Consider the following 14,811-nt stretch of genomic DNA (forward strand, 5'->3'; position numbering starts at 1 on the left):
AAGAAGTTTCACTGATGTAAGATTAATTCTGTAAATGACAACAAATACTGAGTGTCCGTTAATTAGTACGGCATCTGGGGTGTTAATCTCTGGTTTAAGTGGGGTTATGTGAGAGACATTGTTGATAAAACACTATGAAAGTACCTTTAACAGTTTTACACTTTATTTAGCAGATTTAAAGAAATCTTAACACACATATAAACCTAACATTCCTACAGTCGTTTATCCTGCGAACGTTTCTTTCTTTCCGATTTTGACTAACCCCATATCGTACTTCGTAACAGAATAATAGTATCTAGAAATCACTGAGTGGTTCTTTAATTTCTAATGATTCGATTACTGTCAAAACCTTTTTCCTTTTTTCTATCGATCGGGTTGATCATTAAGGAAAACTGTGTTTATCTTTCTATTCATCAAGTTAACTGGTACCCAAATCATGTTTATCTTTCTATTCATCAAGTTAACTGGTCACCGAACGATGTAACCATGAAGTTAGAGCATGAATATTTCTAAACTTTTGCATTATTTGTACGTTACCCTTACCTGTAATGCGTGCAAGTGGTCAAGGAGCTGTTCAACAGTCGAGGCTCCGACAAGAACACAATGGACACAATCGTTTTTAAGGCACCATGCTGGAAAACACGTCAAGCAATTATTAATATAAATATATATCTATGAATTTAAAACAATATATAAAAATAATATTAATTAAATGTGATACGAGAAATACGATGACACATTTCAGATGCCTTTTCTGGTTCACAGATACAAACAGTACTCGACGTTTCGCGTTTTGAATATCGCCTGCTTCAAAGTATTTTATTATTCGAACAAAAAGCAAGAAACAATTGGGTTTTATACCTGAAGCGAAACAAAGATGTCGATAAAATATCAATACTTCGATACTTCGTCGTAAAGAAAATATAAATCTCTAAATAAATCAAATCGTTTCAGTGTTACTTTCGAATGTTCACCAGCATTATCATAAAAATATCAATTTTAAATAATAAAGACATTTCGGAATAAATTACAGTATATTGGAGGAAGGGCGAATTTATTAAGAAATGGGATCAGACGTTTCGGTGACATTTTGAGACACTTAATATCATTTTGAATTCGCAACTGAATAAGAAAACCTCATAACGTTTCGGTGTTGAATTCTCTGAATCTGTGTCATTGTAAACAATGCAGAAACCTGTAAAAGTTTGGCAGGTGAGAGCAATTTGTCATTCATTTAAATAAATTAGCGACTATCAAACGTTCTGCCATAACAATAGTCACGTTTTTATATAAACTATAGAAAGTTTGAGACCCTTACGTAACAGAAGAAATATACTGTTATATATAAAAAAAAAAAAATGTAACGTAGAAACACTTTGTGTGACAAACCTTGTTATAGAATAAGAGAATAATAATAACAAAGGGAAAGGTTCCAATTTATGAGAAAAAAATCGAAATTTATTTTGACCTGGAAATGTGTTAAGTAAGATAGTGTTAAATAGCTTTGACTGGCATGTTTAACACCACTGTTATGTGTGAATGTGTTAAGACAGTGTTAGATAGCCTTGACTGGCATGATGAACGTCACTGTTATGTGTTAATGTGTTACATAAGATGTTAAAGTTTACAGAAATTAGATCAAGCAATTAATAATACACAGGAATTAATCCAGAAAAATTCTACACCATTTAAAATCACTGAAATAAATTTGAAATATTTAATGTTAATACTCTTGTCGTTATAAAGTTAAAAGTTAATTTTAAAAGATGGCGAGACCAAATTCACAAACCGTACCTATAAATAACTGGTTTAACGTACAGCTTAACTTCTCCACGATGAAAGAAAGTTGTTGAATCTTAGACTGATGTTTAGGACTGCGATTGTCGTCCATAACAGCTTTGTCAGTAGTCCCTGAATAGTGCTGTTCACGAGAAACAAAATTGATTGCCATCTAGCGGTAACTAAAATAGGTAAAGTTTCACGTATTGAATTACGTTTATATTTTATTGTTTTTATTGTTGTAATGTTTTGACTATATAAACCTAAGTATCTTAGCAATAGACATAACATATACATACAAATAATCCTTACTCTAACAAAGTAATAAAACAGAAAGAAAAATATACCATTGAAAGTGTGAGTTGTGAAGGTAACTATAGTAACAGAAGCATAAACTATGTTGATACTTCATTCTTAACACAGAATAACAGCACGTTAAACCGATATTCACCCTGATGGAGCCCCTGGAAAGAAGATTAATTCCTTCATCAAACTTTCCACTCAATCCAAAAGCCTGAGGGGACCACGTCATAGTTCCAACCCCTAGTGGTAAACAAATTTACATATCTAAATCATGTGAAAGTTTAACTCTGTCACTGACACATATATAGACAAATAATATATGTTTTGATATACTATAAAAAGAAAAATATACGTTTTAATGCGTCATTACTTAGCTAAAAGTTGACACTTGGGAAAGTTCAATAATTATGTTATTTATTTTCATAGTGGTACAAAATTAGAAACACAAATACTGTTAATATTATGTCATACTAAGTGTATTAGGGTTATACAGTCATGTGAAGAAATTAGGACACCCTATGAAAGTCTGTGTATTTTTGTAACATTTTTGGATATATAGATATTTAATCTCAATTTTAACAATACTGATAGATTATAGGAATATAACTAAACAATTAAAACTGAAGAAAATACTTTTCAAGATCTTCTGTAAATGTCATGCTACAAAAATGCATATTCGAACTGAGAAAAAGTTAGGGCACCCTACCCACTAATAGCTAGTGTTACCCCCTTTAGCTGAAATAACTGCAGTGAGACGCTTTTTGTAGCCATCTACCAGTCTCTGACATCGGTCTCAAGGAAGTTTGCCCCACTCCTCAATGCAGAATTCTTTCAGCTGTGAGATGTTTCAGGGGTTTCTTGCATGTACAGCTCGTTTCAAGTCACCCCACAGCATCTCAATGGGATTAAGATCTGGGCTTTGATTCGGCCATTCCAAGACTCTCCATTTCTTAGTTTTCAGCCAGTCCTTGATGGATTTACTGGTATGTTTTGGGTCATTGTCGTGTTGCAGAGTCCAGTTCCGCTTCAGTTTTAATTTTCTTACAGATGGTCTCACATGATCCTCGAGCACCCTCTAATACACAGTAGAATTCATGGTGGATTCTATGATTGTGAGCTGTCCAGGTCCTGCTGCAGCAAAGCAGCCCCAAACCATGACACTTACACCTCCATGTTTCACAGTTGGTATGAAATTAAACTATTTGGACTCATCTGTCCAAAGAACACTATCCCAGAAGTCCTGGTCTTTGTCTACATTCTGGCAAACTTCAGTCTGGCCTTGATGTTTCTCTTAGAGAGCAAAGGTTTCCTCCTTGCACACCTCCCATGCAAGTTACACTTGTGCAGTCTCTTTCTGTTTGTAGAGGCATGCACTTTCACATCAACAGTAGCCAGAGCCTGCTGTAGGTCCCGTGATGACACTTTAGGGTTTTTGGAGACCTATTTTAGCATCTTATTGTCTGCTCTCGGGATGAACTTGGACGACCAGACCTGGGCATGTTGGAAGTTGTTTTGAAAGCCCTCCACTTGTTGACTATTTTCCGGACATTGGAATGGCTGATTTCAAACTCTTTTGAGATCTTTTTAAATCCCTTACCAGACTCATAAGCTGCTACAATTTTCTTTCTGAAGGCCTCAGACAGCTCTTTTGCTCTCATCATGGTGCTCACTCTCACTTCAGCAGTCAGGAACACACCAAACTAAATGTCTGAGGTTTAAATAGGGCAAGCCTCATTCACAATGCTGAGTAATGATCTTCTAATCACATGCACCTGGTGTTATACACCTGTGTTTGAGTTGAGCCATTTTATGTGGGTATAAATGTCTGGGTGTCCTAACTTTTTCCTCAGTTAGAAAATGCATTTTTATCGAATTACAATTTACAGAAGATCTTGAAAAGTCTTTTCTTCAGTTTTAATTGTTCAGTTATATCCCTATAATCTCTCAGTGTTGTTAAAATTGAGGTTAAATATCTATATATCCAGAAACGTTACAAAAATACACAGGCTTTCATAGGGTGTCCTAATTTTTTCACATGGTTGTATAAGTGATTATTATGTGGTATTAAATGTATATGGTTATACAAACGATTATTATGTTATATTAGATCTATTGGTTATACAGGAAATTACGAGGGATATTAAGTCTATTTGGGTATATAGAGGATTATTTTGTAACATTAGCACTATTAGGGGGCCTTACCACGTCGTCGGAGTCCATATTGGCACGTATAGCCAAAACTATACATCTTGACAACAGTCCTGCGTGGTAATTTTTTTTTTTTAAATACTCCATCTTTAGGCCGTCATTTCCTAAACCCACAACTCTTCTCTGTGTGCTTTCCCTAATCAATGCAGTGCACGAGGAAGACGGTTTCACATGAGTCGTTTCAACAATGTACTCGCTGAAAAATTAATAGGTGCTACGACTGCGTTTTGACTGGCTTGTCTTCATGTGAAATAACGTTTCATTTTCCAGCTGGTTGGGTTATACAATAGCAGATCACTAGATACGACTGTAAATCTTATTTCAATAAACCCGTAACTTGTTGGTATTGTTTCCAACAAATATAATTTTTGATTATGTTGGATAACGTTGTTTGGGGCACGAGGACGGCTTTTCAAACTGAGCTTTATAGTTCTCAGCTGTTACAAAATGCCGCATTTTACTTACCATGTTTGGAGTACGAATTTTCCAAGTATTTTTCTAGATGGTCCTGGTACCCTATGTTGATGCATATTTCTTTGTTTACCAACAATATAAAATACATGATATATCTCCATCTTGGAAAGTCTAAATTTCCGATCTGAACACATCACTATGAACTGAGTGTATGAATTTCTGGTGTCAGAAAGTGTTGTTAAATACCTTTCCATAAAGTTTTGGTTCTAAATCATGTAATTACACGCGACTTTATACCGGATGTAGTTGTCACGTAGTTTCCTAACTTGTATATTGATAATCATTTTAAAATAACGCACCCAATAGTATGTCTCAGGACAGTGCCATTGAGGAGAACACATATGTGCTACTAACAGTAATCTAGAAGGGTACACTATATGTTACCTTTGCAATCACATCAATGAAGCCCGGCATAGTCAGGTGGTTAAGGCACTCGACTTGTAATCCGAGGGTTGCAGGTTTGAACTCCCGTCACACCAAACATGCTCGCCCTTTCAGCCGTAGGGGCGTTATAATGTCCGGTCAATCCCACTATTTGTTGGAAAAAGAGTAGGCCAAGCTGCCTTCCCTTTAGTCTTACAGGGCTCTTACAGTCATACATATATTATAACATGAGGTGTTATAATATGACAGCTAATCCTGGTAATCAATTAGGTAGCCTAAGAGATGGAGATAGGTGCTGTTGACTAGCTGCCTTTTGTCAGATATATAACTTTTAAATTAGGAACACTAGCACAGATGTCCTTCATGTAGATATGCATTAAATTCAAAACAAAACAAAAATGCAGTGACCTGTAGAGGTGGGGTCATGTATGCGCGCATACTGGTACTAAAAAGAATAGAGAGGAGGATATTTGAGCCCACGGCTGTGAAGGAATTCCGAATTAACTGTTAGTGTAAGTAAAAGTGAAGACGACGAAAACCAATAAAAGTGTTAGAAGGTGAAAAAATATAAAAACAGAACACTGGACACAGTCTTGTTTACCATAACACTATCCTATCATATTTCCTACATATTCCATTAAATCATTTTCTTTAACCACGTGGCAAGGTTACGCAAGCAGTACTAACCAATCTTATGGAAGAGTTCCGGATGACATAGCTCCACCTTCTCTCTCTGGAACATGTGATACTCTGTCTGTTCCATGATTGGAGGAATCTGATTAAATTGTCGAGCGACACTGTACGCTTCCTGTTGGTAGAGAGAGAGGACCATGACAATACTATTGGTAAGTGGTTATAAACATTCTGCTTTAGGATAAAGAATCACGACAGTACTGTTGTTCATTAGTTAAGGTTAACACCCAGAAACTCATATTATAAACATTCTGCTTTAGATTAAAGAATCACAATACTACAGTTGTTCATTAGTTAAGGTTAACACCCAGAAACACATATAAACATTCTGCTTTAGGATAAAGAATCACGACAGTACAGTTGTTCATTAGTTAAGGTTAACACCCAGAAACACATATAAACATTCTGCTTTTAAAGAATACAGTACAGTTGTTCATTAGTTAAGGTTAACACCCAGAAACACATATTATAAACATTCTGCTTTAGATTAAAGAATCACAATAGTACAGTTGTTCATTAGTTAAGGTTAACACCCAGAAACTCATATTATAAACATTCTGCTTTAGGATAAAGAATCACGACAATATTGTACGTTCATGCTTCTCTGTAATCGAGTCAGAGATTGGAATGTTAATTGTATTCTTGCTTTATTCTGTTGTGAGGTTCGCTATAGCCCACTCCACAGCAAAGTTATTAACTCTCATACGACTCAGTTCATTATATGTTGTTTACTACCAGTTTGGTCCAAACATTGTATTATATATTATTTACTATCAGTGTGGTTGACACATAGTATTATACATTATTTACTACCAGTATGATCCACATATTGTATCATATCTTGTTTAGTACCAGTATAGTACGCACATTGTATCATATCGTGTTTAGTACCAGTGTAGTACCCACATTGTATCATATATTGTTTACTACCAGTGTGGTCTACATATTGTATTATATATTATTTACTACCAGTGTGGTGCACATAATGTTTACAAGAATCGTGCCAATAATTACTGGGTTTAATTTTATTAATGCTGACAATACTTCTCTCGAACCTGTCTGTGTGTGAGAGATATGTTAATACAACAACAACAGGAAGTAACACATACGGAGTCACGTACATAATTGGCTTAGCAAAATATATTTTTGAAGTGGGATGGTCCATTCGTGTTACACTGGTAATTCTAAATTTAAAGTATAAACGTGGACTACTTAATTTTTTTTATTATAACTTTAAATATCGTAATTGTGTGTTGTTTATTCAACAGAGCTGCTAACAAATGCACAACAATGAGATTTGTGACATTGTTAAGCTTACAGCTTCCGTGAAGACTTAACATCATTGTTTTATGATATATTGTTAACAGATTTAGTAGATAGATATACGTATACAACATAATTTTTCGACAAACGTAAGTACGCAACACTGCAATTTCTAGGAGAAATATTTATTGATTTTTACCATGATCTCCATGGCTGTCCACCGTGATGTTCCCCAGTACAACGCCATTCCCTGATTCACACAGTACGTGCACGCTCGGACGACTTCTGAAAGTAAAAAGTTTCAGTTAAATATAAGTTCCATGAGGCACACAAGGAGTTTTAGTTTCTGAACTTCTATGTAAAACTGTAACGTTTCCGGAAATCATAAAGATGAGTCGATTAATTAAAGAATGAAAGGACTATTTGCCCATGTACAAGTAACGGTTAGGCTTACCTATGTTTTCTAAACAGTTGTATTCCTTAATCTGAAATATTAATATACAGGTGTATTTGTTTAATTTAAATCAAAAATCAAGTGTTTATTTTATTTTTGCAAACTCAGTTCCTCATTATTATATATTTAATGTATATAATCTTTATTACTCAGATCTTAAGAGAGAGTCAGAGGCCATCGAATATTGTATTACTTGCGTTTCTTATTTTATAATTTCTTTCAAGTTTATCGTGTCTGTAAGACGACATACAGAATATTAACTGATTTTTTCTTTATGATTTCTTTTTTTCAAGTTCAGAGACATAGATGCGTGTTTCATTTGCACTACACACGTTTCTACGAAACAGAGAAAAATAATGGTATGTATTGTTCCCGTACTGACAGCTTTATGTATCTACATAAATATTACGCTTGCGTTTGTAAGTCCGGAACTTTTTTCAAATTTCTAAATCAAACACTACAAATCTAATGTCGTTAGAAAGGCCTTTGTCTGAGAAGCTAGATTTATATTTAGGCCTTTCAATTGAGAATCACCTTACTTGTCTTTTGTTTAGTTAAACTTCTTAATTCAAAGAGAATGGTGTATGGTAGGATCACGTGGCCACTGCTATGGGCTTTCTGGACTTATTATCTAGGTCTAAACAACGCATGCGCAGTTCGTTCAAACCACATGCTTATCAGACGTTTCTGCATAGTAAGCTAAATTTGCTTTCATTACAGCTTTACGTTTACTTTACCTTGCAATAATTCAGCTTCGGTTCGTTTCATATACTATTATAAACACATTTTAGCTGCTATTTCCTTTAGTATTGATTTTATTATTTGTTGTTGTGTCAGTTTTTTTTATTTCGACTCGTAAAACTTATCAGACGCTGAACGTTCGTAACTGTTTCATACTCCGTACATTACTATTAATTGCAATTTTATGTTTTATTGTTTATTTTACGTGAAGTTTTATTAAATAAACTTACGGCTACGTGAGATAGTTTACGTCGACGTACGTATTTTCATATAGACCTGGATTTATTGATCTAACACATAATGTCTGCGAGAAAGCGTAGCTCAAATAGTGTGCGTGATAAAGTTAGAACAATGAAAACTCAAGGGGAGGGATTCGTTTTTTTTTTTTTTAATTTCGTGCAAAGCTAGCCGTCCCTAATTTAGCAGCGTAAGACTAGAGAGAAGGCAGCTGGTCATCACCACCCATCGCCAACTCTTGGGCTACAAGGGGAGGGAAAGAAAACTATCAGACATGTCACGGTTACTTTATTTTACTCACACTACAGATGTTTCCGTGAAACAGACTGAATTAATGTACATACTGACAGGCAGTATATCCTGTCGTATCTCACTATGGAACTACTCTAAGTAAAAGCATTAAACGTGACATTTACGGTTAAAATTTAAAGCTTAATCACCAAAATAACATAGTTCAACATAGGGTTTACTGATATTTTTTAATGTTGGGTAGAGGTCAACTATGCATTTAATTTCCATTCAATAAAGGAAGCTGTGTCTGGACACTAGTTCGTAAAATATAAGACCTATTTATTCACCTTCCTTGGTGGCTGAATCATATGGAGTTTAGTAATCAGCCTATTTATTTCCCATTGTGAATAAGGCTTCTGCTCTAGAAACAAATCTATCTTCATTCCGTTTAGAATAAAAAAAGTTTATTTTAAGGACTGATCTAAGTACCATTTCTTGACAGGAATCAATTGTCATACCAGACTATTATCTTTGTTGGCTAGTGTAACCATCTTCAATGTAACACATGAATCATTTCTATTGGCTGCAGCACCTTTCTTCCACGTGATACATATAGTAAGTATTTTTGGCTAATGAGTTTAGCTTACATTAGGCCAGTTTTATTTGCCATATATTCACCTTTTAAGGTGCACACCGGTCGTTTCTACTGGTCAGTATGCCTACCTTTCATGGGACATTTGGAGTTGGTGAGTGTACTCACCTTCTATAGGACACACGGATCGTTTATATTGGCTGGTGTACCTACCTTCCATGGGGCACATGGGGTCAGCTTTGTTTATCAGAAGAATATCCACGTAGTTCAACTGGAGTCTTTCTAGAGAAGCGTGAAGTCCTGTGGTCAAATAAACACAGATGTTTTTGATATACTGAAGTATATATTGACAAAAGTTCACACCACCTTTTGGGTAAAAGTGAAAACAGTCAATCGTGAAAAAGAAAAAACGTTTAAATTTTTTTAATGGCAGGCCATGCATCACTTGAGCCAAGGTGCGGAACATAATGCTGCCAAAGGGAAAAATCTGTCAATAAAAAATCAATACAGTTAAAACAGCCTCAGGCATTAGTGTCTATCGCCACCTAGTGGGGTTTATAAAAAATTTGATAATGGCTTAAAAAACTTAACTTACACTGTGACATATATATATATATATATCAGAAAATAAAACTGTTAGTTCGTCATATATTCCTCTTTCACATTCACATATATAAATACATATTACAAAATTATTGTTTAGTTTAATTAGCTTTTCTGAGTCTCACATATTTATTGCTAAAGTATTATTGGTGACTAGCCCTATAAATTGTTATTAAAATATGGAGATAACTGTGATAACTTACAGCGAAATAAATTCATAGATAAATCAGAGAATGTCTGGAGATATGAAAAGTGCCATTCCAAAACAAAACAATGAATGCAGGCTCAAACAACAAAATAGAGTTGTAAAGTGAATGGGGATATAGAGGAAAATATTAGCAGAAACCTGCTGTCGGAAATCAATATTGTAGTCTTTAATAATACAGTTCAATTAAACTGACAAGACCTACAGGAATAATTTAAATCAGTAAATGATATTACTTGATTTTTACAAATATAAAAACATTTTGTATCATAGCGAGACGTAATTATAAAATCCTGTTTCACAGTTATTTAGTCTATATGCGTGGTGTTCAGAAGTAATTTAAAGAACTACGTTATTACAGTTTTCTCGTCCAAACGTAGCACAAGCTAGTCTGGAAAACGCGCATGAAACTGACTTCGTTTCTGTCTTATCGCGTACATTCTTCACAGTTAAATTACTTATCATATGGAAACAACGTAACCCACTTAGTCGAAGGATATTGATTTGTACGGTTGGGTATAATGGTGCTTAGTGTGTGTAGCGAACGTTAAGGTTCTTAAAAATTTGTAGCTCATGGTTTATTTAAATGCAGGGCTGCACAATGGGCCACCTGCACTGTGCCCGCTGCGTGGATAAAACCTTAGATCTTAAGCATGTGAGGTAGACCGATGGAACTTATTCAAACCATGATGTTTCCTATTTCTATACTACTTCATTTCTTATTATTTTATTACTGTGTCTCTTCATCCCCTAGCTTGGCCGTCATGCCCTCTTAATGAGATGTTTCAAACTACTGTGCACTGCCTAAAAGTCAACGTCTGTTAAACAAGATCCTGCTGCACAAGGGGGGAGCAAACAGGGGACCGGTCCCCCCATAACTCTATGCATATCAACTCATCATTTTGGTGAGTGTTTTGCTGTAAAACATGATATGTGTGTTGATATGGTTCATATACTTACTAGTGTCAAGCTATTTAATGACAAACGTTATTTTATTTTCAGTATATTACACGCTTCTAACCCCATTTATTTGAGATTTGATTGAGTATCCAATTTTTAGGATACTTACTAAGCCTTTCTGGAATCTGGAGTTGCCACACATATTACAGATACTATACATTAATCCATTACATCAAACAAAGAAACCGGATATCATTTCTAATAATAACTTCTCTCTTGTGTTTCTCTCTTTGAGTTCGGTTTACAAATATTCAAATAAAAATAACATTGGAACACTCTACATTCACATTAAGATAACTCGATGACGTCATGCGAACCACAACCATATCATGCCGAGAACCAGTTAATCAGAGCATGTCAAGTGCATGCATACATTATTTAAACATTCGTCCGCCAGAGGGTCAAAGCATGCGATATTTAAAGGAAATACGAGATGAAAACTTTTCAACAGGGTGAAGTCACATGACTTGCCTTCAATTATCTGTTTCCTTGACATCCCCTTTTCAATGTCTGATCTAACAACACCAAAAACAAAACAAAAAACACAATCAGAAGGTGAAACACTCGAACGACAGGAATTCTCACAAAGAACAAAGAAACACGAAAACGTCCTTAAAGGACTTACCTTCCAGTCCAAAACAACTTCGTAGCAATGACGTAACTGGACCGTCTGGAATAAATAGAATAAAAGTTACTTGTTTATTTGTCTAAAATCTAGAGAGCTATCTGCACTAGCTGTCCCTAATTTTAAAATCATAAATTAGAGTGAAGGCAGCTAGTCATCACCACTCGCCGCCACCTCTTAGTGCCATTGACCATTACATTATTATACCTCCATAACTAAAAGGCGAGCGTGTTTGAGGATTGGGCTCCAACCCGAAACCCTCAGACTGCGGGTTGAGGTTCCTAGCTACCAGGGCATGCAAAAAAATGTGTAAGGTAAATACACTCACTTAGAAGAAATTTCCAACAACAACAAAAATAATTCTGCTTGTTTTTTTTCGGTCACAACGTCTTAGACTGTGCTCTTACGGTTGTGTCGCTGTGTACGTCGTGTTTAAAAGCAAAAACGCTTAAATCTACTTTAGGTTTTTTTTCTGTGGAATATTTTTATTAACTGTATCTAGTCAATTGTTGTTTTTTGACAAGATCATGATATTAAGAACGATAATGATTTCACTTTTGTGTGAAAGTACCGAATATTTTATGGAAAAAGAAGTCATCTGTGCCCTCACTATTCCATAAAAGGGCATTTGACACTTAAACAGGACTGATTGGTTTGGTTTGTTTTAAATTTCGCGCAAAACTACACAAGGGCTACCTATTAGCCGTCCCTAATTTAGCAGTGTAAGACTAGAGGGAAGACAGCTAGTCATCACTACCCACTGCCAACTCTTGGGCTACCCTTTTACCAACGAATAGTAGGATCAAACGTAACATTATAACGCCCCCACGGATAAAAGGGTGAGCATGTTTGGTGAGAGGGGAGGATTCGAGCCCGCGACTCTCGGATTACAAGTGGATAGCCTTAACCACCTGGCTATGCCGGGCCAAACAGGAGTGATCAACTTCATACCTAGGACTGTGCAGATGTTCCCAACACTAAGATATTGTCTTAAGCACTTATTCAATTTAGTCATTAGCAAAGCATTCTTGTAATTTAAAATTGTAATTCTATAACACCATTTCGTTACCTTTATGAGGAAGGGTTTGTTTTTTTTCTTAAATCTTCTCAATAAAATTCTGATATGAAAAGTCAGGGTTTTGGAAACCAAGCGGACAGAAAGCTACAATTGTCTCCTCTATGACAAAATGTTAGGTATTCTTGTCCTCGTGGACAGGTAAACCAGTTAATAAAGTAATCTCATCTTCAGAGAAAAGTGACAACATAGCGTGTAACATACCTCCAACCTTTCTTCTTTAGAATTTTCCCAAGCATTAGCTCTGCCCTGAAAAAGAAAGACAAACAGATTTGCACTGAGGGAGAAACAAAACTGAGACCAAACTACGACTTTAATTTGCAGTTTTTATTTCCCATAACTACGAAAGGTCGTAGAAAGAACAAACAGGTTGTTTCAACAGGATTAATCCTAACATTAGCTTTTGCATAAAAATCAAAATACGCTTCGAACCATAATCGATAAATGCATATCTGAAATACATCATGGTGAATTTGAAAATACCAAGACGGTTAAAATAGTTGTTAAGAAATATAAATATTCATAAAGCTTTATGATCGTCAACGTCAGCAGAAGCGTAAATAACAACGAAAAAAACTTCATTTTTGTCAAAAACACGCTACAGCTGTTACATTAAGCCTAAATAATCAGAATTAAAGAATTCGTATGCCCTTCTTGTTTCGAAATATTTTTGTTATAAAAATAATAAAATAGAAAAATATTCCTTATATCAACCCAAATTACTCGGTCAATTAACCACAAATAATATCTTATCAGCGTTTGGCAAAAACGTACTTTCCACCACCATAGGCATCTGCTGTGTCAAAAATGTTGATTCCACTCTCGTAAGCTGCAGTCAGAATATCCTCAGCCCTCTGTTGAGACAACATAGAAATATTTTATATAAATTTATAATTAACCTGACAAGTTAAAAGTTCCAAAAAAGAAAAGAAAGATCTGAGTTACAAAACTTTGAAGTTTGAACAATTCCCTAATAATAAACTTATAGTATTCATTTAAAAGACGGCGAGGCCTACCTCTTCAGAAATCTGTGTTCCAAAATGTACCCATGTGCCTGAAAACATCAATAAATTCATTTTATATTTTGTAAAGTGGTTTACCAAACTTTGATAACAAAATCAGCTTCATAACTAAAGAGCATTTTCTCTCCAAACTATTTAGTAATTCGTTATTTCATTAGAAACATTATAAATGCTTATGTAATTTTATTCTACAAAAAAAAGGAAGATAAAACACATATAGGACAAACAATCAGATCTTACCAAGGCCGATACAAGAAATTCTCAAACCAGACTTTCCAAGGTTTCTAGGGTGAAAAAAAAAAATAGCGACAGATTAAAAATTGTAATTATTAGAGTGATTAAATGACAATTTGTGCTATTATATAATTTATTAACTAAATAATTACGTGTTATACGTTTCATTATTTCTCTGTTCTTCAGGTCACCCGTAGCCATATCTTAAGACACAAGTTTCTATTTGATAAGTCTGTTTGTATCTGAATATTTACAACAACCTTATGTGCCACTACATGTGAAAGGTTAAAGACAAATGTCTCAAACTCTTGCGACGTCACAGAGTCTGGTGTCCACCTGTCTTTCATCAGGACTTGAGAGAATGTTGTAAAAATTACTTCCACACTTGCTTCCAGTATGTGGTGGTCCCATTTTTACAAATATTGGTTTTGACAATACCTTCTGAATGTCTTGGTACTTTAACTGATACAACGTTTCACTGTATACACACATATATATATGTATAGTTAGGGCTTCAATATTCTTAGGTTGATTTTTTTTTTTGTCGTTGTGAACTCTAAAACGTCTTTTTGTTTTTTTCTTTCTGACCATGAAACTCAGGCTATTTCTGAATTATCACTATGATTTCACGAAACATTTAACACAACATCAGTCTGTGCAATGATGGTAAGGATAAGCATGACAATCGAAACACAATGCCACGTAGATTTCAAACCAAACTAATGTTT

The 14,811-nt window shown here is 34.9% G+C and overlaps 1 protein-coding gene across 5 annotated transcripts in view; it reads right to left on the minus strand.

The window, feature by feature from the left end:
- The window catches only part of LOC143230616 (voltage-gated potassium channel subunit beta-2-like), a 54,172-nt gene that overhangs the window by 6,727 nt on the left and 32,634 nt on the right, over positions 1–14,811 (minus strand). For 3 of the 5 annotated variants that reach the window (XM_076464468.1, XM_076464467.1, XM_076464466.1), the window contains exons 4-15: positions 14,090–14,133; positions 13,844–13,881; positions 13,602–13,681; positions 13,032–13,076; positions 11,753–11,797; positions 11,599–11,642; positions 9,573–9,659; positions 7,304–7,389; positions 5,836–5,956; positions 2,231–2,322; positions 1,795–1,921; positions 544–632 (exon numbers count right to left, since the gene is read on the minus strand). In XM_076464468.1, the coding sequence (XP_076320583.1) occupies positions 544–632; positions 1,795–1,921; positions 2,231–2,322; positions 5,836–5,956; positions 7,304–7,389; positions 9,573–9,659; positions 11,599–11,642; positions 11,753–11,797; positions 13,032–13,076; positions 13,602–13,681; positions 13,844–13,881; positions 14,090–14,133 (898 nt within the window). Of the gene's footprint in view, positions 1–543; positions 633–1,794; positions 1,922–2,126; positions 2,323–5,835; positions 5,957–7,303; positions 7,390–9,572; positions 9,660–11,598; positions 11,643–11,752; positions 11,798–13,031; positions 13,077–13,601; positions 13,682–13,843; positions 13,882–14,089; positions 14,134–14,811 lie in introns of all 5 variants that reach the window. The other 2 variants (XR_013016548.1, XM_076464469.1) reach the window with 2 other exon arrangements.

The sequence above is a fragment of the Tachypleus tridentatus genome, chromosome 10, assembly GCF_004210375.1.
Source record: "Tachypleus tridentatus isolate NWPU-2018 chromosome 10, ASM421037v1, whole genome shotgun sequence".
Classification (NCBI taxonomy): Eukaryota; Metazoa; Arthropoda; class Merostomata; order Xiphosura; family Limulidae; genus Tachypleus; species Tachypleus tridentatus.